At 45.4% G+C, this 22,471-nt stretch overlaps 1 protein-coding gene across 1 annotated transcript; it reads left to right on the top strand.

Annotated features, from left to right (window-relative positions):
* Nucleotides 1-11: 11 nt before the first annotated feature.
* Scamp5 (secretory carrier membrane protein 5) lies at nt 12-21,331 on the top strand. Its single transcript, XM_047540249.1, has 7 exons — nt 12-163; nt 12,593-12,646; nt 13,396-13,524; nt 16,742-16,898; nt 17,807-17,908; nt 18,325-18,442; nt 18,695-21,331. Exons 2-7 carry the CDS (start codon nt 12,640-12,642, stop codon nt 18,887-18,889), a joined length of 708 nt encoding a protein of 235 aa, XP_047396205.1. The 5' UTR covers nt 12-163; nt 12,593-12,639; the 3' UTR covers nt 18,890-21,331.
* The last annotated feature ends 1,140 nt before the right edge of the window (nt 21,332-22,471 follow it).

The raw sequence follows: 22,471 nt of genomic DNA, 5'->3' as shown, positions 1-22,471 counted from the left end.
TGCAGCAGGCAGAGTCTGTGCGGGCTCGCGAGGAACCAGCCCCTGGCGCGCGCGCGCTCCCCGCCCCCAGCCTCCGAGCCGCTCGCGGCCGGCTCCGCGCCGCATCGCTCGGGGCTTCACAGCGCAGCGCGGCGGTCTTTCCGCAGCTAAGCGGCCGCGGCGGGTGAGTCCCGGGCCTGAAGACTGGGAGGAGGGCTTTGCAGGGAAACTGGGAGCCGGGTGGAAGGAGGGTCACCGGCTCCAGCTTTGTATCCCCTGTGCCTCGCCTTTGGATGCGGGGGCAGGCCGAGCTTCTGGAGAGGTGGGAAATCGAGGTGACCTTCCTGTTTGGGGCTAGGGAAGAGTGCTTTGGGCGACCCCAGGCTGCTCCAACCCCTACCATCCCCATCTTCGGTTTCTGCAGAGGGAACTGGAGATTTGGGTGACGTCAGACCCTTGGATTCTGGAGCCTGAGCCTTGGGCGCTCCATCCCCCCAACCCCACCTGGCGTTCCCTGGAAACTGGCCTACTCCTTCTGGGGATGGCGCACGCAACTGGGGATTGGGGCGATTGGAAGCGGGTGCCTGTGGTCTTCTTTGAGACCTTTGTCACAAGAGGCACCCGCAGGTAATCTAAGTTGTACCCACCCTTGCCTTCCGGGGCCGCAGACCTTTGGACAGCGCGTGTGAGCCACCTTAGTGTTGGGAGGAGGGGGATGGGAACATTAGCTTGGGCCTGGACTCTGCAATAGATTTGGGTAATGAGTCGGTATGAGGAAGGAGGAGAGGTGTTTGGGAGCCTTCCCCTGCCCCTGACTGGGGGAGATGCTGGTCTGGGATGGAGGAACCAAATACAGAATGGGACTGAAAATTGGCCATCAAAGATTTAAATGGGTTGTGTCCCAACTTTCCCATGGGGAGATCAAGGAGGGCCTGGCAGACTTTCCCATAGACACAGGGAGAGAGGGAGACAAGAGCCAGTTAATAGGAGACTTTCTGGAGGAGGTGAAATTCAGGCGGAAAGAGAACATCCTAGGGTGGATGGTATGGGCAAAGCATAGAGGTGGGAATGAAGCCCAGCTCTTCTCCCTGTCCATTAGCCCAGCCACCTGACTGCCCATGGGGTGAGGAAGTCTGGAGAATTTTGCAACCTGTGCTCAACTCATTCTGCCTCCACAGGTCAGGGCTGTGAAAGAGGGAGATGGTTCTAGTAGGGACATGACTGGTAGACAGCTTTTGTTTGGGGTTACACACGGGTTGCTAGTTTAGGTTCCATGCGAGATTGGTGAGCCTAAGGGCAAAGTCTCCATTGCTGAGAGAAGACCATCTCTGGTGAATAGGTCACAGAGAGAAGGTCTTAGGTCTAGTAAAACTCACAAACAGTTAGTGGGGTTCTGGGAGAGAAGGTCTGGATAGCGGCCTTGGGCTCGGCGACTATTTCTTTAGCCCTTTCCCTGGCTGACTATCGCTGAACAAGTTGATTTCTTCCCTCTCTGGGTATCTATCTGCCAGCACCTTTCTCTAGGGATGAAATAATAGGACTAAGTAGTATCCTCCCTTGAGGAAGTACTTTGTTCTAGTTTAGAGCAACCTTCCCAGTTTTTCCTCCTTTTCCTCTGCCTGTCTGGCCCCCTCCCTCTGCAGGCTGCATTCTTGTCCTGCTGCGAGCCTGGAGTCTGAAGGTTTCCTGGAGAAAGTGTGATACACAGGGCTGACAGAAGCTGTGGCCCTAACTTGTTTCGGGGAGAGCATCAATTTTCCCATCCCACCCTTTGGGAGGACGTCCAAGTCTTAAGCAAGTACTAAATATGAATTGATTCTGCTCTGTGCAGGCCTCTCTTAGAAACTCCATCTGTGAGGGATTGAGGAAGAGATTGGATGAGAATGAGTAACCACTTAGTGCCTGGTGACTGGGCACAAAATTTTTGCAGTGGGTTGCACAGCAGGGATGTCTGGAAAGGCTTCCCAAAAGAGGTGGGATGTGAAAAGATTCTGATACTTATAGGAGGTGATAGGGCTGCTGATTTAGGGGCACCGGATACAGGCTAGTGGCAAAACATGATTTGCATGAAGCTGGTTGTGTAGGAAGCAGGTCAGCCTCTGGTAGAAAAGCGCGGGGTGGCAGCTGATTGGCAAAATGCCTTGAATGCCAGCACAGGATCTGTAGGAGGCTACTGAAGAGTCATCAGCAGGACAGTGATAGCATGGCAGGAAAGTGCTGTTTTCTGAGGATGATTCATAGTTCTGGGATATCAGAGATAGAGATGGGACTGGGAATATGATAAAGAGACCAGAAGTAGAGCAGAAGAGGGAAACTTTGTCTTAGCAGATAGGGTCTGAGGAAAGAGATAGAAAATAACCATATCTGTGCCGGGGATAAGAAATTCATGCTGCTAAACTGGAAACCTAACTAGCTTTGTGTCTTTGGACTGATCTGAGACCAGGCTTGATTCCCTCTGTCTGCTGTGGACCTTATTCTTCTACTGCAGGACTTCTGTCCTAGCTTCATGTAATGAATGGAATAAATTATAGGGTGAGTTTCCTGAACAAATTGCATGTTATAACCAGGTGTGGTGGCACATGCCTGTAATCCCAGCAGCTTTGGAGGCTGATGCAAGAGGATCGTGAGTTCAAAGTCAACCTTAGCAACTTAGTGAGTTCCTAACTCAGTGAGAGCTTGTCTCTAAATAAAATACAAAAGAGGACTGGGGATGTGGCTTAGTGGTTAGGCGCCCCTGGATTCACTCCCCAGTACCAAAAAAAAAAAAAAAAACAAAAAAAACAAACTACATTATATTTGCTATTTTATTGATAACTAAGGAAATGTTTCCTTAGGGCTACATTTTGGGAGAGATATGTAGTATGCTTTCCATCATGAATCTTTTCTTTCTTTTTAGCAGTACTGGGTGTTGAACCCAAGGGAACTCTATTACTGAACTCTATCCCCAGCCTTCATTTATTTATTTTTGGTGCCAGGGATTGAACCACTGAGCCATGTCCTCAGCTCTTTTTTATATTTTATTTATGGACAAGGTTTCACTGAATTTTTTAGGGCCTCGCTAAGTTGCTAAGACTGTCTTTGAACTCATGATCCTCCTGAGCCTCCTGAGCCCCCAGGATTACAGGTGTGTGCCATTGTGCCTGGCCTTTAAAAATTTTTTTTGGTACAGGGTTTCACTCAGTTGCTGAGGCTAGCCTTGAACTTGAGATTCTCCTGACTCAGCCTCCTGAGTTACTGTTATTTTGTATAGGTGTATGCCATTGCACCAAGCAGAGATTCTTAACTGAGGAACAAATTTCTGCTTTTCCTAATTGCAGTCTATGAACTTTAATTGTAAAAGCCACAGATTGCTGTCACCCCCTTGTCATATCCCCCCTAAGTGAAAGGCTAGACCTGACATAGAGGCAAAGAATCTTGTGGTCTTCCATTTCTGTGACTCCAGCCTCCTACTGTTGTCCTCTTAAGTCCTAAATTCTCTCTGTCCTAACCTTTATGTACGAACCAGGCAACTTTTCCTTGGACTCTGACTTCTGCTCTGAATCACACATACTTTGCTACACTGAATAGCTGACTTCTCTGTATCTGTTGCTGCCTTGATTTCTCTAACTGGGCTCACTTCTGAAAGACAGCCTGGATCCAGGTTGGAGTCAGTGTTAGGAAAGCAGCTTCCTTTGAGGGTCCTCTAATCTAGTTAATATTTCCTCTACTTCCTTTTCTTTTCTTTGTTTTCCTGGAGAATTTTAGTGCTGTACCACAGTCTCCCACTCCCCATCCAATTCATTGTCTCAGAGGAGGCAACATCTCCTTTAGTCACCTTTTCTACCAGCCACACATGAGTCTGGTCATCACTGACCTGTGGCCACCTCTGCAATCTTAAACTCCTTCTCTGACCACAGTCTACATCTGTTTACTGACTTTGTGACCTCAAGAAGACCTCCAGGTCTCCAACACCTCCATTTCCTCTATCTCATGACAACATCCTTGCATTCCTGCTGATTCCATATCCTCAGCCACTTTGCCACTTTGCCTGTGTGCCCCACTCAGCAGCAGACCCCTAATTCTGGATTCTACTCAGAATGTAGAATGATTCTGGAGACCATCACAGACCAATTTAGAAGCAGTCTGGTTCTGCTTCTAACAGGGTCTCCAGACTCAGTTGTCCCTCTATCACCTGTGGAAACACTTCTCCATGTGTTTCATCTTCTCCCCAATCCATTCTGTGGGAGGAGTATTGTTAAACTGGACTACTCTCCCCAAGCCCTTTCCTCATATAGAGGGTGGTCATGGTGTGTGTGTGGCGGGGAGGTAGAACCAGCACCCATGTTTCCTCATGTTTCTTGAATCCCAGTAGGAGGGTTCTGCACTTGGTACTATGAATGCTGACCCTTTATGTCTCCCAAGATATCACTATCCATCACTTTTTCCCCCCTCTATGGTATCTTCAGCCTGTATAGTATTTTCCTCAGTACCTTCTTCCCTCCTTATAAATATGCTCATCTCCTGTCCTGTCCTGGAGAAGACCTTTCTAACCCCGTGTTTAGCTGCTGCCACAAAAGGGATATATGACCACTGTAGAACATTAAGGGGGAAAAAAAAGATAAAAAGAAAGAAAATAGCTTATTATTAAGGGACAACTACTATTAATATTTTGGTGTCTGGTCTTTCAGTGCTGTCACTGATATTCTGGGTGTGTGTATATTAAAATTTCAGCCAAACCAGGTATAGTGGTGCACACCTATAATCCCAGTGACTTGGGAGGCTGAGGCAGGAAGATAGCAAGTTCAAGGCCGCTGGGTAACTTAGTAAGACCCTGTCTCCAAGTAAAAAAAGACTGGGGACATAGTTCAGTGGCAAAGCGCCCTTGGGTTCAATTCCCAGTACCTCTGAAGAACAAAACAAACACAAACAGGAAAAAAAGTCAACCAAACTTTTTGAAAGACAAGTCTGCTAGATTTATTCCTTCTTTTTCTTCTTCATAGTCTTCTAATTTCTTGGCTGCTTGGCTTCAACTCTATGACTTCCCCGAAGCCACGTGACCTTCTAATTACCAAATCAGCCTGTGACTGCTCCACGGTCATGGCCATGGTCGTTGTTGACCTAGTTGAACAGTCAGAAAGATTGTATTCTGTATTCATTGACATGAAAAATTTTCATAAGCCATTACTGAATGGAAAATAACAGGTTGTAAAAGAATGTGTGTAGAATAATCTCATTTCTGTCATATATGCTCATATATACATTAAAATTAAAATAGCAACAACAACAAAAAACTGGAACTGGAGGTATTATAGCTCAGTGATAGAAGACTCACTTAGCATGTGTGAGGCACTGGGTTTGACCCAGCACTGTAAACAAATAATAAACCAACAGATCTAAGGGTTATTTGTTAAAGGGGTGGCCTCTGAGAGGTGGATTTTAAAAGGACTTCTCTACTTTATGTACTTTTTTGGGTTTTTATTTATTTATCTATTTATTTATTTTTTTGGTACCAGGGATTGAGCCCAGGGGTGCTTAACCACTGAACCACATTCCCCAGGCCTTGCTAAATTGCTGAGGCTGGCTTTGAACTTGTGATCCCCCTGCCTCACCCTCCCCAGTCACTGGGATTATAGGTGTGTGCCACCACACCAGGCCATTTTTTTTTTAACTGGTAGATAATTTTATACATAGCTAAAAGGCAACATTTTAATTTTATTAAAAATAACTTTGAGTACTGGAAATGTAGCTCAGTGGTAAAGCACTTGCCTAGCATGTGCAAGACCATGGTTTGAGGTCCATCCAGTACCACAGCAAAACAAAACAAAACACTTTGAGGCCATGTATATAACCATATATATATAAAAAATCATATATATATATATATGTATATATATATATATATACATATATATATATGATTTTTTTTTTTTTTTTTTAAAGAAGAGAATCCTTCAGTGACTACTGGCCTGAGGATAAAGGCAAATCCTGCCCATAACCTGGCTTATCCTCTTTCTAACCCTGTATTCCCTTTCTTTCCCTCCCTTCGTTTTAAGATTTATTGTCATTCTGCCTTCTTTGGTTCCTTGAATAGGCTATGCCACTGCTCTTCTGGCCTTCACACCTGCTTTCCTGACTCTCTTTCCCTGGCTAATTCCTATTTGAAAAATTTCAAAGCTACAGAAAAGTTTAAAGACAAGTGCAGTGAACACCAGTATACCCTTTACCCAGATTCATCAGTTGTTAATATTTGGCAATATTTACTTTATATGTATATATAAATTTTTGTTTTTGAAAGTAAGTTGTGAACCAGAGAGTTCTAAATACTGCAGTATCTCCTAAGAACAAAGATATTTTGCTGCATAACCACAGTACTCAAGAAGTTCAGCATTGAACGGTAGTATCTACCAAGAAGTGTATGTTCAAAGTTCTCTAGGTTTCCCCAAAATATCCTTTAATACCTGTGATTTTTAAAATCCAGCATCCAACCCAGGCAGGTGTTGCATCCTTGTAATCCCAGCAATTTGGGAGGCTTAGACAGAAGGATGGCAAGTTCAGGCCAGCTTGAGCAATTTAATTTAGCAAGACCCTGTCTCAAAACGAAAAATAAAAAGAGCAGAGAATGTAGCTCAGTGGTAGAGTACCCCTGGATTCAGTACCAGTACTGTAAAACAAACAAACTGTGTGAAGTCAAAGGGATAATACCTTTGCCCAAATTCACCAATTGTTAACATTTGCTTTGCTTTGATTCTGACAATATGTAGCCATTCATCATTTATTTTTTTTCTGTACTGTTTGAAACAGTTTCAGGTATGATAATACTGTAACTCTAAGTACTGGAGTACATATTTTCTACACTTTCACAACATTTCCTATATAACCTTAATACAATTATCACACCCGAGAAAAGTAACATTGATATAATCATATTATCTAGTTTAGAGTCCATATTTGGATTTCTCACATTATCCCAGTGATGTTCGTTGTAGGTCTCCCCCTTGAATCACAACCCAGTCAAGGCTTATACATTGCTTTTTGTAGTTGTTTGCCTTTATTCTCCAGTAGTTTAGAGAAATCACTTATCTTTTTTTTCCCCTTGTCTTTTAGGATGTTGGCATATTTAAATAGTATAAGCCAGTTTTTATAATGCTTCACAACTTGGATGTGTCTGATTATTTCTCATGGTTAGGGTCAGATTAAACATTTTGTGGCAGGAATGTGCCCTTCTCCATGGGTCACACTGGGAGACAATAATGTTACTTTGTTGTCAATGACATTATTGGTGAAATATAGTTTGATACTTGGTTTTGGTGATGTCTGTGAGCTTTCGTCAGGGTAAAAGTGACTTTTCCCCTTTTGAGTTAGTCAGCTTTTTGTTGATGTGACCAAAATACCCAACAAGAACAACTTAGAGGGGGAAAAGTTTATTTTGGCTCAGTTTCAGAGGTTCAGTCCATGGTAGGCTGAGTCCTTTGCTCAGAGTCTAAGATGAGGCATATTATCATGGTAGAGGACAGCTGCTCCATTCATGGTGGCCTGGAAGCAGAGAGGAAGGGGAAGGGGCAGCACGGAAGATGAACCCTTCTAGATGAACCCCTCCCAGTGACCCACCTCCTCCAGTCGTGCCCCACCTATTTATAGTTACCATCTAGTCCATTCAAACTAGGATGCACTGATTAGGTTACAGCTCTCACAGTCCAATCATTTCACCTCTGAATATTTCTGTATTAACACAGGAGCTTTTGGGGGACAACTCACATCCAGAACAAAACACCTTTGTAATTACTGAGTCATCTTGGGGCTGGTCCTTTAAGACTACATGACCCTCCTCTTCCTCAACTGTCTTTCAGTTACTGATGTTCTTTGTCTGAATCAGCTATTACATTAGTGATTGTGAAATTAGAATATTTTCTAATTCTGTCACTCCTACATTTATGGCTGTGTTCTGCAAAGACCTTTTGCTGCTTCCTCCATCTCTCTCTTTTAAAAAATTTTTGTACCAGGGATTGGACCCAGGAATGCTTAACCACTGAGCCACATCCCCAGCCCTTTTTATTTTTTATATAGAGACAGGGTCTCATTTTTTATGGCCTTTCTAAGTTGCTGAGGCTGCCTTTGAACTTGAGATCCTCCTGCCTCACGCCCAAGCTGGCTTCTTTTTTTATTATGAGACAGCCTTCCTAAATTTGCAGGCTGTCCTGGAGCTTGTGATCCTCTTGCCTTAGCCTCCAAAATTGCTGCGAATACAGGCATGTATCACAGTTCCTAGCTCATTTTACTTTTTAGATATTCTAATAGCCACAAATTTGGCAGGTCATAAACCATTCAAGGTGGTGCTTGTGTCGTTTTGACATGCTCCCATTAGTTGTTAAGTGTTTTCTTAATGTTTCTGGTACCACAAGCTGTTCCATTCTAACCTTGTACTTTATCCTTGTCCGGACTTGGGGCCAGCCATACGTATTTTTTATTTATTTTATTTTATTTAAATTTATTTTTTATTTTTATTTTTTGCAGTGCTGGGGATTGAACCCAGGGCCTTATGCTTGCAGGGCAAGCACTCTACCAACTGAGCCATATCCCCAGCCCCATACGTATTTTTTAAACGATGAGTTAGAATCTAGTTACTACTGAGCTCTTTCTTATTTTCCCATGTTCCATATTCTGTCTCTGTACTCTAACTGGGAGAGCTTAAGTTCCCAACATCAACACCTTAACTCATTGGCTCTTTGCTAGAGTACATATGACAAAATTTCAAAATCACCACAGTAACAGTAAGGACCAATAGTAAGGACCAACAGTAACAGGAAGCCTGCTAAAATTCAAGATTTATTTTTCTCTTTTTTTTCTGAGGTACTGGGAATTGAATCCAGGGGCACATGCCACTGAGCTACATCCCTAGACCTTATCGTATTTTATTTTGAGACAGAGTCTTACTAAATTGCTGAGGCCAGCCTTGAATTTGTGATCTTTTTGCTTCAGCCTCCCAAGTAACTGGGATTACAAGCACTATACCCTGTAAAGAAATTCAAGATTTATTTCCAGTTATTGTTGTCCTTGAGGTATATCTTTTTAAGAGAACACAGAGCACTATGATCAAAAGATACTAGGGCAAATTCCTTTTTCTTTGAATGTTATCAATTTAATATACACATAGCTTCATTTGTTTTTGTTTGTTTCAATTTAGAGTTTGCTTTTCTTTCTGGTTTGTTTTTGAATATGCAAGTCCTTGTTTATACAAAAGTATATAAAAAGCTTTATCCAAGGAGTCTCTCTAAGGCTGGGGATGTAGCTCAGTGGTAGAGCACCTGCCAAACAAGTCTGAGGCCCTGGGTTCAATCCCTATACTATCAAAAAAAAAGAAATCTCTCTAGAGGTCCTAGCCCTTCCATCACTTAAGTGACTATTTCATTAATTTCTGGTTTGTTCTTCCTGTATTTTTTTTCCCCAAACTATGCAAATTCATATGCATGTTTTTACTTCACCTTCTTTCTTACATAAGGAACAGTATTCTATTTATACTCAGGGGCGCTTAACCTCTGAGCCACATCCCCAGCCCTTTTAATTTTTTATTTAGAGACAGGGTCTCCCTAAGTTGCTTAGGGCCTCGATAAGTTGCTGAGGCTGGCTTTGAACTTGTGGTCTTCTTGCCTCAGCCTCCTGAGCTGCTGGGATTACAGGTGTGCACCACCACACCTGGCTGTATTTTGCATATCCTGGAAATCTTCCCTTAGTAGTTCATAGAGCTTATCTTCATTCCTTTTTACATCAATATAATACTCCATTGTGTGATGTACTTAGGTTATAAAGAGTCACATTTAGGTTGCTTTCAACGTTTTGCTATTACAAATAGTTTCTCTGTATTGTCACTTTTGAGTAATGTTTTTGTTGTTTCTTATTTGGGGGTAAATAAGATTCGGGGGTCAAGAGGAAAAAGTATTTTTGTTTTCCTCTCCCTTCTTCATTTTTTCTTATGTTTTTCTTAATACAAAGGTAACATGTTATACTAACTGTTCCACATCTTGCTGTTTTTTGTACTGCTAGTGATTGTGGAGATTTTTTCATCCTTAAACCCTAAGCTACTAACATTTTTTTTTTTTTTTTTAAACAGGCCAGGTTATGGTGGTGCCTGCCTGTAATCTCAATTACTCTGGAGGTTGAGGCAGGGAATGCAAGTTTGAGGCCAATCTGGGCAATTTAGGGAGACTCTGTCTCAAAATATAAAAAGGGGTAGGGCCCTGGACTCAATCCCCAGTATTGGGAAAAAGAAGTAACAGTTGCAGAGCATTTTTAGAAATAGCTGTTGAACAGTCCATTGTACGACTGTACTATTTATTTCATCAACCTTTTATTGATAGTCAAGTAGCTCATTTCCAATTCTTAATTATTGTAAACAAAGCTACAGTTATGCAACTGTGGAGGGTATCACTTCATACACATCTCTATCATGCCTGGTTTCTTTTTGTGGTAGATATTGTTGGATTTTTGTATTTATATTTGATTCCATACCAAAAAAGGGCCACAGAAGATTTTAATTGCCTAGATTAAATTCAGGGGGTTTTGACTGGAAGGCTAATTTTTTTTTTTTTTTTTTTTTGTAAAAAGCAAACTTTAATTGAAGTACAGATTGAACATCTCTAATACAAAAATACAAAATCCCTTGAACTCCAGTGATGCTCAGAAAGTTTTAGACTTTGGAGTGTTTTTTTATTTTCAGGCTAGAGATGCTCAACTGATAAACTGAAAAAATGTGATAAAATGTGAAAAACTCTGGAATCAAATGCTTCTGGCCCTAAGCATTTTGAATCAGGCATGCTTGACCTACGCATATAACACACAGTAGGGTACACAAATTGTAACTGCATGCTTAGTGAATTTTCACAAGGTCCATATCTCTAACCAGCACGTGGGTCAGGCACAGCTTGAATAGGTGGCCCAGATGCTTGCACCCTGTCATTACCCCTCAATGATAATGCTGTCATTTCTAACACCATAGATTAGTTTTGCTAGTTTTAAAACTTTTAGATAAGTCTCAGCCAAACTTTGAAATGTTACATTGCCTTAGGACTTGTAACATTTCTGCTCTTGATTACAGATGTGTTCACCAAAGTTATTATTCTAGCAGTTACGTAGGGCTCGCTAGTTTCCTTGGCCTGAACTCAACAATGATTACTTAATGTGTATCCCAGCCAGGCCTCCTGCTGAGGTCCCAACCACATGCCAGCAGGAAGCCCTGCCAGGTGTCTCCCAGCATGGCAGACCATGCATGTCCATAACTCAGGTTTCTTCTCTGCCCTGGACCACACTGTTTATGATCATGGGGTGCCATCATCCACTCACTCAGGTGATCAAGTGTGCAGGGAGTCTTCCTTATTATCTCCTTCCTTCTACTTCTCTTCAAACTTGCCTCCTAAGGACCTCATGAATTACACCTTGTCCACTTACCTCCAGCCTTATCTGCTGCTGTCTCCACATTTGCACTCAGCTTTGACCACAGCAGCTTTCTTTCCCTTACAAGTATGAAGCTCCTTCATACATGAGTGTCTGTGTGATGCTTCCCCTCTGTCTACCTCAAAGACTGCCCTGCTGTGGGTAATTCTCTTTGTTGTGCCCGAAGGCTCGAGACCCTGCAAAGACCACCAGAGACCACGATCAATGCAAGCAGCAAAGAGTAATTTTTTAGCAAGCTCGAGCTTGGTCCTCTGCGTCCTTAACCAGTGACGCTAAGAGAGGCCCCCAGCCCTCGTTAGCAGGGTTTATATAACAAAAGGCAAGCAGTTATACAGTGTTCTTTCTAATTAGTTAACATATACAATTGTAAAGCATGTTATCTTAAGTTCTGAGTGGCTCTGACCTCCGGGAGGAGGGTTATAGTTAGGTTTGTTCTCGGGTCAGCTCCCCTGGCCTTCACAGATAAGATGGGAGAGGTCTGTGTTTATACATTCTTTACCATTTTTACGACCGGGGCTGTGGGCAATTTGGGAAAGCTTGTGTTTATACAGGTGCGGAAGAGCGGGGCTGTGGGCATTTGGGGAAGCCTGTGTCTCTATCTTTCATCTTCATTCTCCAGGTCTTTGATTACTGCTTATATTTTATTTCCCTGACCTTCCGGACCAGGTTAGATCACCGTGATGGATGCTGTGCATGTTTTCGGAGCAACCCTTCTTCCCTCTTGCATAATTAATGGCAGAGGATATTGACTATTTCATGTGGAGGACAGGGACCACATCTGTTTTGCTCACACTCTCCTCAGTGCTTGGCAGATGAGTGTCAACAAGTGGACAAATGACTGAAGGCTGAAGGCAGCTTAGCCTGTGTTCAGGGTCAAGGAACAGAATTTCTTCTTTCTGAGGTCTTTGGTCCCTTGAGTCTGCATTGTCACTTGGCTTTCCTTGCATTGGGATCCCTTCCCTGAACGGAAACAGGATAGACTTTGTACCTTTAGGCAAAGGGTAGGAGTAGCTGGAAGGATGTGGCTAGTGGCTTTGTGAGGTGGGGTGCTGACTCCCGTGGGGTTTTTCCACTGTGGGAATGTGAGCCAGGTCCTGTCCCTTGGAGGTTGCAGCCTAGCTGGGGCTTAGAAAGATATTAGGTTGGGTGGGTCCCTGATTCTCATCCTTCTCTGGCTTTTTCCTTTCAGTTCAGGACAAAGAACTGTGGCAGGCCTCTGGGCCAACTGGTACCAACATGGCAGGTAAGAAGAGGGGTGGGCCAGGTGGGTAGGATGTTAGAGTGAACATAGGATGGATGACCCTCTCCCTTATCCCTTTTTCTCCCCTAGTCTTTGGAGGTCAGGCTCTTTCTGTCCTCTTGCCCCAGGTGTCTCCTACTCTCCCCACTAAAGCCTATCTGAGAACCTATCAGCTGTCTGAATCTCTCTGAGATCTCTGATCCTGGGGATTGACATCTTAATGTCCTTGTCTAACTGACCCACTGACTGATTAGCAGCCTGGGTGACCCAGCCCTCTTCCCCTTTGTCACTGTTGCTTTCTAATACTCCGAGACCTCTTCCTTCTGGTTTCTGAGTTGTCAGATTTCTGAAGGCTCCAAGGTACAGAGTGCCAGCTGGAGGGAACTTTAGGGACCATGTCACACCACTGGACAAACTGGGTTCTGGAGAGGAGCAGTGATTTAAATGAATGAGTGTTGGGGTGGAGGCTGGGATCCACATCTCTTCCCTCTCACCTATCCTGCTTCCTCTGCCTGGAACTGGCAGAAGTGAGGCCTCACTTCTCAGTGGACAACCTTTATTTTTTATTCTTCTGAGGCACTCCATCTCAGGGCTTTTGGTTACATTGGGATCATCTTAGCAGATGTGGGAAGTAAGGACGCCAGTGGCCCCAGGGGCTGAGGGGGCAGCTTGGCCAGAGAGAGGAGTGGCATATTGGATTGTAGGGGAGGGAAACATTATAGGTAATGCCATGTGGTGTGCCTCACCCACAGAGAAAGTGAACAACTTCCCACCGTTGCCCAAGTTCATCCCACTGAAGCCATGTTTCTACCAAGACTTCGAGGCAGACATCCCTCCCCAGCATCTCAGCATGACCAAGCGCCTCTACTACCTCTGGATGTGTGAGTGCTGTGAGGAGGGAGGAAGACTGGGAGGTGCCAGGCATTGGGGTCAGGAGCCACAGGCCTGGCTGTCCTTCAGTCCCCTGTGTGACATCTGAATGGATCAGGAAGTCTTTGCCGTGGCTTCCAGCAGGCTCCTTTCATGGACCAGTTCCCCAGCCGGACCTCAGTTTCCTTTGTCTAGGCCTTCCTTCCCTTCCTTCCCTCCCCCATATTTCATTCACAGAGCCTTGGGTTAAGAGTTCTCTTTTTGCAATATAATTCTTCTGTTTTTGCTTCCCTTCTCCTTTCCACTGGAGTAGTTTTCTAGGGAACTCTGGTAACCTGAGAATTCTGGATTTGGGAGAGAATCCTTTCCTCAAAGCCTCATTTTTCTTGCTTTCTCTGGGAGATTGCTCAAAGAGAAAAGCATTCAACTGTGAGGTGGGAGACATGGATCCTGTTTGTCTCATGGCTTCACTTCCCAAGCAGCAAATTCCCCATTTATAGAAAGAGTATTGGTTTAATAATTGCTGTTGTTCCATGTAGCCATGAGTCTAAGAGTCTAGAGTTCTAATGTTGCAAGGTTTTGAGGTTGAGAGTCTAAAGGCCCCATTTCTGATGGTGTATGGCAAGTTGAAGGGAAAGGTGTCATCAAAGGGGATTGGGACTTGGCTGTGCCCAGACTGCTTTGGCATATGAGGAGAGGGCAGGCTCATGGTCCTGTGCAAGGTACCTTCCTCAGGGAGCCCCAGACACCACAGTTGGGATCTGTCATGTTTGACTTTCCCTTGAGTCAGGCCTGCACAAATAGGCAGATGATTGATTTTGCCAAGAAGATGGGAAAGAATGCTGTCTTTAAAGCAGGACCTTTGTAGGATGGTAGAAAGAGTAGAGGGTCAGAGCTGGGTGTTTACCTGTTGTCCCATCTACTCAGGAAGGATTGTTTGAGCCTAAAGTTCAAGACTACCCTGAGTTACATAGTGAGACCTTAATAAAAAACAAAGAAACAAACTCAAAAGAAAGCAAAGAGTGAATGATTAGGCAGATAAGCTGAGTTTCAAGTCCTGGCAAATCTGCCTTTGAGCAGAGAAGGGATCTGCCCAAAGGAGATTGCTCTGTGTAACATGAGAAAAGGAGGGGATGGGGCAGCTGTGGGTAGGTCTTTAGTTGTTGAGAAAAAAATGAAAAAGTTACCTCTGTTGGCTTCTATTTCTTTCCATCAAATATGATATAGGCATGGGAATGGGAACTTTTGAGTAGATGAGTCCAGAATGAGAGAGCAAGTTTATGGTAGAGGGTCAGGATACCTGCTAAAGAAACCTGGCCTCTAAGATTTCTGGGTCATGTAAAAGGTCCATTTTGAGGTTACCTGCTATGAATTTATAGTCCTGCCAGGCTTCTCTGTGACGTCCTTTTTTTCCTAGGGACATTCAGCTCAGGTGTAAATAGAAGTTATATTCATCTAGAGTGAGTGTGACCAGAAGACAGGGCAGGGGAGTGTAGTGAATTATGAACTTTATGCTGGATGAAGAGAGGAATGAAGACAGTAAAAACTGATGACTAGAGAAAGCGTGGCCAAGTCAATGGATGTCCATTCCAAAGAGGGAGTAGAATAATTGCAGCAGAGCACTAGAGCAAATGAGCTAGAGAGGGATGTGACTGAAAAGAGAGATGTCAACCTATATGATAACTGGTTAGTGTCTTTTCTATGTAAAAAGCAAATAAAATTAGTACAAATATTAAGGCTCCAGAAAATTGTGTAGCATGAATACGGATGGTAGAAGTACAGCTGGAATACATAGGAAAAAGTGTCCACACTTGTTATGAGGGACTCTGAAATGTGCATACTTGTATACAGGTGACAGAGTTGTCAGGCCAGAAGCACTATTTGACCCCGGGGTTCCTGGAACTCCACGCCTGGGGAGCTCTCATCCAGAAGCTGGATTTAAGGGCTATAAATATCTTCCTAAGTCCTTATTAGGTGCCTGCTAGGTGCTTGGTCCTGAGGAAATGTATATAAGCCTTGAGATGTGGACAAGTTCTATTCAGAAGGCAGAACCATAGATGCCTGATTGTTTGAGGCCAAGATGGAGTCCACCTTCCTGTGTTTATTCAGCAGATCATGGGGACTTAGTCCAGTGTTCAAGGCAGGGAGCACCCTGATGTCACAAAACCTAGGTGTGTGAGAGTGTCAGCATTAGTTTTTTAAAGTAAGGAGTCTTTGAGGCCCCTGCTGGCTGTGACCCTGTAATATTGTGACTCCTAGGATCAGCTAGATGATGTGGGGACAGAGGAGGGGGAGTCTGGATCTCCCTTGGGGAGCTTCTAGTCTGGTTGATGGTTTGTATTTGGGGGACTATGAGAGCATCCTAGGTCTGCAGGATCTCAGAGGAATGAGAGATGAGTAAGGAAGCCTTCTTGGAGGAGGAAGCATGATAGTTGTCTATGAAATTGGTTAAGGACTGAGATCCTGAACATCACTGCATACCCCATTTAAGTGCACGGTAGATGGCACAGTGACTTGGAGAGATGCTTCCACAAAGCCTTTTGCTTTCTCCTTTTCATGCCTCTACCTCGCAAGTGAAGGTGTAAGATAGGTTTCCTGCCTTGGGCTTAGTGACTGCTGCAGGTCTGGGAAAGTCAGGGACTGAAGCCTTTCTGCTTTGTGGTGCCAGGACTCAAAGGTTGGGCCTAGTGCATTCTAGGCACATGCTCTACCACTGAGCTATATCCCTAGCCCAAAGACCTTTCTTACAAGAAGAACATTTCTACCACCCTGAGGCTTTGGGGCCTTTAAAAGTGGCTTGCTGGGCAGAAACTCTGGGTTCCTGCGTTAGAGATTCTTTGTTCTCTGGATTTCTCAGATTCCCAGGAGTGGGTATGGGGAGGGGTTTGGTCCAAACTCCCAACTTTTTTTCTTATAGTCTGTACTCCCTCTGTGTGTGTTTGTGTGTCTTGTGTCTTGTGTGTCTGTGTGTATGTATTCTTTGATATGGGTTGTGCGTCTTCTGTGTGGGTATGAATCTATAAATGTGGTTTGTTTTTGTATGTGTATATCCATGTGTGTGTCTACATCTCTGTTTGTCTGCACTATTGGCATGTGTTTATGGGTCTGTGTTGCGTTCCGGGTGCATGTTGTCCATGTCTGGGTGCTTATGAATCTCTGAATGGTCCTGGATGTATGTGTGCATGTTGGTGTCTGTCTCTGTGTGTGCATGTGCTCCTGGGTCTGCAGTGAACAGCATCACACTGGCCGTGAACCTGGTGGGCTGTCTTGCGTGGCTGATCGGAGGCGGGGGAGCCACCAACTTTGGCCTCGCCTTTCTCTGGCTCATCCTCTTCACACCCTGCTCCTACGTCTGCTGGTTTCGGCCCATTTACAAGGCCTTCAAGTAAGTGGTTGGCACTGATCCTAGCTCCTAGCCCTGTCCCTTTGTCCATTTCCCTTTTTTTCCCCTTTTCAACATCTTTTCTCACTCTCTCCCTCTCTCTTTCTCTTTTTGCCATCACTTCCCCCACACCCCCATATCACTTTCCCTTTTTCAGCTTTGCCTCAGGTTTCTAGTGGTGCTTGGGCTTCCTGGTAGCTCCAGGCCGGGATGAGAGGGCTGGGAATTAGAACCTTCCTGTTAGTTTTTTCCCTTCTCACTCTATCTTTAGGAGGGGACAACATAGAGACCAGATCTATTTTTGTCTTCTCTCATCACCTTTCCTGGAAAATTACATGTTAAATTTTGCCTGGGGGTCCACCTGTCTTGGTGGAGCTGCCCATCCTTGATTGGTGATAAGAAAACCATTTAACAACGTGACATTGGAAACAGCTATCGATCAACCATTGACACTATTCATGTACCAATGAAGTCATCCAACTCTGTACCAAAGGGATACCCATCCATGTATCAGTGGCATTGACTGTCTCAATGCCTGTGAATGCCCACCTAGTGCCATGCATCCATGTACCAGTGTGTCTTAGTGCCTGTGTGACTGCCCATCCCCTTGATGGTGGGGCTGCTCCAATGGAGCCATCTATTTCTATGCTATTTCCATGTGCCAGTGGATGGTCTATTCATGAGATCTCCCTGTGTAAATGTTGCACACAGGTCTGACCCATGGAAACATTCAAAGCTCTATGGATAAAAGTTCTCCCATTTTGGTCTCTCAGTTAAGGCCAGATTAAGACCTCAGTTAAGGTCATATTTCCATTATGCATTCACTTCAACTTAGGAAGGCTTGGGGTCCTTGAAGGCAAGGAAGCCCTGGCTGTCTGCTTACATGACAGGAGCCATCTTCTCTGCTGCAGGACTGACAGCTCTTTCAGCTTCATGGCATTCTTCTTCACCTTCACGGCCCAACTGGTCATCAGCATCATCCAGGCTGTGGGCATCCCAGGCTGGGGCGTCTGGTAAGAGGCAGGGGACTGACTTGGGGCAGGTAGGAATGACACCTTGGGTGTGTCCTTTGCTTACCTCTGTGTGCTAAGCTGCCTAGCCTGTGAGGACACTGTGAGTGACTGGTTATTGGAAGAGTGAAAGGATTCAGGATAGTGTAGTAACCACCACTGTGAATTAAAGGAAGGAGAATTGGGCAGTTAGGCAGCACATTGTGGGAAAACCTCAGGGAAGAAAACCTTATATCTGAGTCCCAAGGAAGGGGTCTTCCTGGGCCACTGACACAGGCCCTTGAATATCAGTAAGATGATCCCTCTGTATCCAATCATGTGGTTCCCCCTTGTGGCAACGAAATGGTTCCCTGCTCCAGTGGGATGGCTCCGGGTTCTCCTATTGCCTGCATAGCTCCACAGCTGGCTTTTTCCTACAGTGGCTGGATCGCCACCATCTCCTCCTTCGGAACAAACATTGGCTCAGCAGTGGTGATGCTCATTCCCACCGTCATGTTTACGGTTGTGGCAGTCTTTTCCTTCATCGCCCTCAGCATGGTATGTGGCCACCTCAAAGGTGAGAGGGTGGGTTTGGGAAGGGACTGTGATCTTAAACAGTCCTTCCTCCAAGTTATAAGAGGAGCCAGAGGTTTACCAAGTTACTCACTTGGAAGTACCTGCTAGATTTTCCTACTGGTGAATAGTGCATGAGCTGGGAGGGAGGAATGTTTTTTACATATGGATCCCATCTGTTTCCTGGGTGGGCTGCCTCTTTCCTTGGATTAACTCTTCCTTATGCTTCTTCTACAGGTTCATAAATTCTATCGGGGAAGTGGGGGGAGTTTCAGCAAAGCTCAGGAGGAATGGACCACGGGGGCATGGAAGAACCCACACGTGCAGCAGGCAGCCCAGAATGCAGCCATGGGGGCAGCCCAGGGTGCCATGAATCAGCCGCAGACTCAGTATTCTGCCACCCCCAACTACACATATTCCAATGAGATGTGAGCCAGCCAAGCCTACAGGAGGCAGGGCTGGGGGCCATTGGGACAGGGGGCTCAAGCCACAACATCTGTTGTGGTAACCAAGCAGGGTTCCCCCTTTCCTTTTCTCCTTCTCCCCAACTTTGTACAAAGAATCAGAGTTATATATATATACATATATATATGTATATGTCTATCCCTCATCCCCACCTTTTGGGTCCTGCTCTTAGCTCTTTAAGAGCTGTGGGTTGCACGTGGAGCTGTCCCGTGCAGTGGTAGCTGTGTCCATGTCCCCTTGTGAAATAGTTGCAGTGAAGGTCTCTTGTTGTGGTGCTAGCTGTATGTTTAGAACTAAACCAGCCCCCCCACCCTCACCAGGCTGCCCCCTCTGACCCTGGCCCAGGGACTCCTTATGGGGCAGGGGGAGGCATAGCAGGGAGCCTGGCACCCTCTGCAGGGTTATGAGCCAAAACTTTCCACTTTTGGCCCTACTGTGAAGTAACAGTATTTAGCACTTACGGTGGTAGATGGGAAGGTGGGGACAAGCAGGGGTGCTTCCCTTGCTTCTTGTAATCCATCTGATCTCCCTCAATCTTCTCCTCTCCTTGTCTCCTCCCTGCCATCAGATTCCCTGTGCTCTCTTCCATTGTCCAGGGTCTCTTTCTCTTTCCTGTGTGACTTTTCTGTCTTCCCCAAGGCTGTGTCCCAGTTGTAACTGCTTCCAAGACTAAGCCCAGATTCTCAAATCTGATCTGATTCCCAGTTCAAGTAAGTGGAGAGGCAAGCTGAGCCTCAGCCCTGATGTGGGAAGGGCATGCAGCTGGACATGGCAAAGCCCACCTGGGGACCTGACTTCCAGGGAATGGAAATACAGGGTTGGACTCCTTGGCTCTGAGTCCATCTGCCTGTTTCCCTCTATTTCCTCTTCAACCCCCAAATACTTGGGCTTGACTATTCTACCCTGCCTCACTGCTTTCCTTTAGGAGTTGGGGTTTATGGACAACTGTCAGCTCCAGTTGTGCTTGAGCAGAAGGCATGTAAATAATTATTGGTCCCTGGGGGAGGTCTGGCTGTTCCTATCCCACTGGAGTGTCTAGGTATCTCTGAGTAACCACTGGATTCCACTGGATTCCTTGGAGCAATAGCTGTTCTGTTTGAGTCTGGAAGGAAGTACAGGGTTCAGAGGGTCAGAACTGGAGGGAAGATCAGAACAGAAGGTAGACAGTGCCCAGTGAGAGAGGAGCATGTCACTCCTAGCCCCACTTGCTTTTGGCTGCAGGAAAGTGCTGGGCACTTGAACTTGGGGCCCAGGGAGAAGTGCACAGGCCCAGTCCTTGCTGCAAACACAATGAACTAAATGGTATTTCTGGTCTGGCAGGGAGGGAAGGGGAGGTGCTTTGGCTTTATTTTTTGGTTTAGGTATCCCTCACTCCACCCCACACCCAGATTAAGATAACTTGCTTCCTTCTGTCTATAGGACTTATTTTTTGGCAATTCCTCACCCTGTCAGTACCTCTTTCCCCTTCCAAGAGGCCCACTGGACTGTTTTGTTTGAAGCAGTGATGAACATTGCTGGTAGAGGCCCCAGCTCTATATGAGACCTGGAGGGAAGTGGGTTCTCACCCAAGGAGCAGCTACCTGTTTCCCACTCTCTTCTTCCAGTAGATACCCACCTGGGCTGGATGAATTAGAAAACCAGACCCCACTTGACCACTTTAGGCTGGCTCTACCTTGAAACTCAGCACCTCACTTTGAAGGTCACCCTGAGCATTGACCTACAACTACTTCATAAAATTCTTTTATTAATGGTCCCTTAGGCTTATGCCACAAAATGTAATTGGTTCTCTTCTCTATCATTTTCTCTCTGGAGAGAAGTTGTCACAGCCCCCGATACCTGAAGAGACCCTAGATCTAGGCCCTTCCTTACCTTCCCTTTCTCTGACCCCAGTCTTCTGACTCCTTTTCTCTTAATCCCTCTGGTAGTTCTAGGCAGGCTGTGGTCCAGTTGCTAGCCTGGCATCTATGACCTGTTGGATGCCACCTTCAATCAATTTCCTGTCCTGCCTGCCTTTCCTTTTAATTGGCTCAGACTTGTATGGCTGTGCCTGGCACTGTCCTTGGAAAGCCCATTACCTGTGTCTGGCCCAGCTTATTCAGTCTCTGGGAGGCTGCATTTCCAGGCAACTATGCACTTTTCTGTGGAGGGAACCAGGATGAGATATGGGGGATGGGCACAGAACCCTCTCTGCTGAATGGTCTGGCTTGGCGGTGGGTCAAGGAGGGCCCAGTCAGTTATGGGATCCTCAGGTCTGTGGCCAGCCAGTGATCTGTTTTGCATTCTCCTGGTGCCCACTTCCCCTCCTTGTTTCTGGGAGGCATAAACCATTCCCTAGCTGGCAGTTGATCTGCCTGAGCCAGTGTGTCTAGCTGTGGTAAATGAGTGAACAAAAATAAAGGGGAATATTTGACCCTGTCTGTTGTGTCATGTGTCTTCATGTGGGCCTGCATGGAGCCTTACTATGTGCTATGGGCAGAGGTGTGAAGGTAGGATGGGTGAGTTGGGTGAGTCTGTGGTGTCATTCCCTAGCACCAAAAGCCATGCACTTTTTTCTTTTTAAAAAAATTTTTTTAAGTTGTCAATGGGTCTTTTATTTATTTATTTATTTATGGTGCTGAGTATCAAACCCAGGGCCTCACATATGCCAGGCAAGTGCACTACCACAAAGCCACAACTCCAGCCCAAGACATGCACTTTTGTGTGGCTCTTTCTCTGAGGCAGCTTTGAGTAGGCCTTGAAGTTGCCACATAGGCCTCCTGCATTTTTAGGCGGAGAAATTTGTGAATTCCTGAGAAGGAAGTAGGAGGAGTAGGTGAATCAGTGGGTGAGGGGTGGTTTGGTCCACATGGTTCACTGTGGACAAGGGAAAGAGCAGAGCATAGAGGTCCCTCAGCTGCCACAGTGGGATACCTGTATCTGGTTGAGCAGCCTCAACACAAAGGTCCTGCTGGTCCGTAAATGCAGATGAATGAAGAAGATAGGGAAATGCACCCAACATGCTTTTTCCTACTATTTTTCCTTTGCCAGTGCTGTGTCCCACTTGGAATGCCATTCTGGTCTTTTATCTTGGTCATCCTTCCAGATTCATCTCAAGTGACTGGCTCTTTCATTGAGAGGATTTTCCTACCTGGAATGTTGCGTAGGTTCCTCAGTTTCCTCATGGAGAACCTTATCCTCTAATTGTGTTCCTGTTTGTCTCAAGAGCAGAGCCATATCTTATTCATCGCTATATCCTGTGCACCTAAAACAGAAGGGGCAAGGTACTACTCAGTATTAAGTCCCAGAGTTGAGAACAGTGTGTGTGTGTGTGTTAGGATGGGGGTGAGGAAGTCCTACAGTTAGGCCGGTCCCTGACAAGAGCTCCTGAGATGAAGAGCTTGGAGTCTTTAAGTATCACATTCCCTCAGTTGACTACAACTCCCAGAAAGCAGAGGATGGACTACAACTCCCAAAAGGCAGAGGAATGGACTACAACTCTCAGAAGGCAGCGTAGACTACAACTCCCAGAAGGTTGCGCGATCTTGCGTACTGACGGAGGCTCTCGTGAGG

This window comes from Sciurus carolinensis, chromosome 2, assembly GCF_902686445.1.
Source record: "Sciurus carolinensis chromosome 2, mSciCar1.2, whole genome shotgun sequence".
NCBI lineage: Eukaryota > Metazoa > Chordata > Mammalia > Rodentia > Sciuridae > Sciurus > Sciurus carolinensis.
The sequence above is the reverse complement of the archived record's forward strand: the minus strand, read 5'-3'. Positions and strand labels throughout refer to the sequence as shown.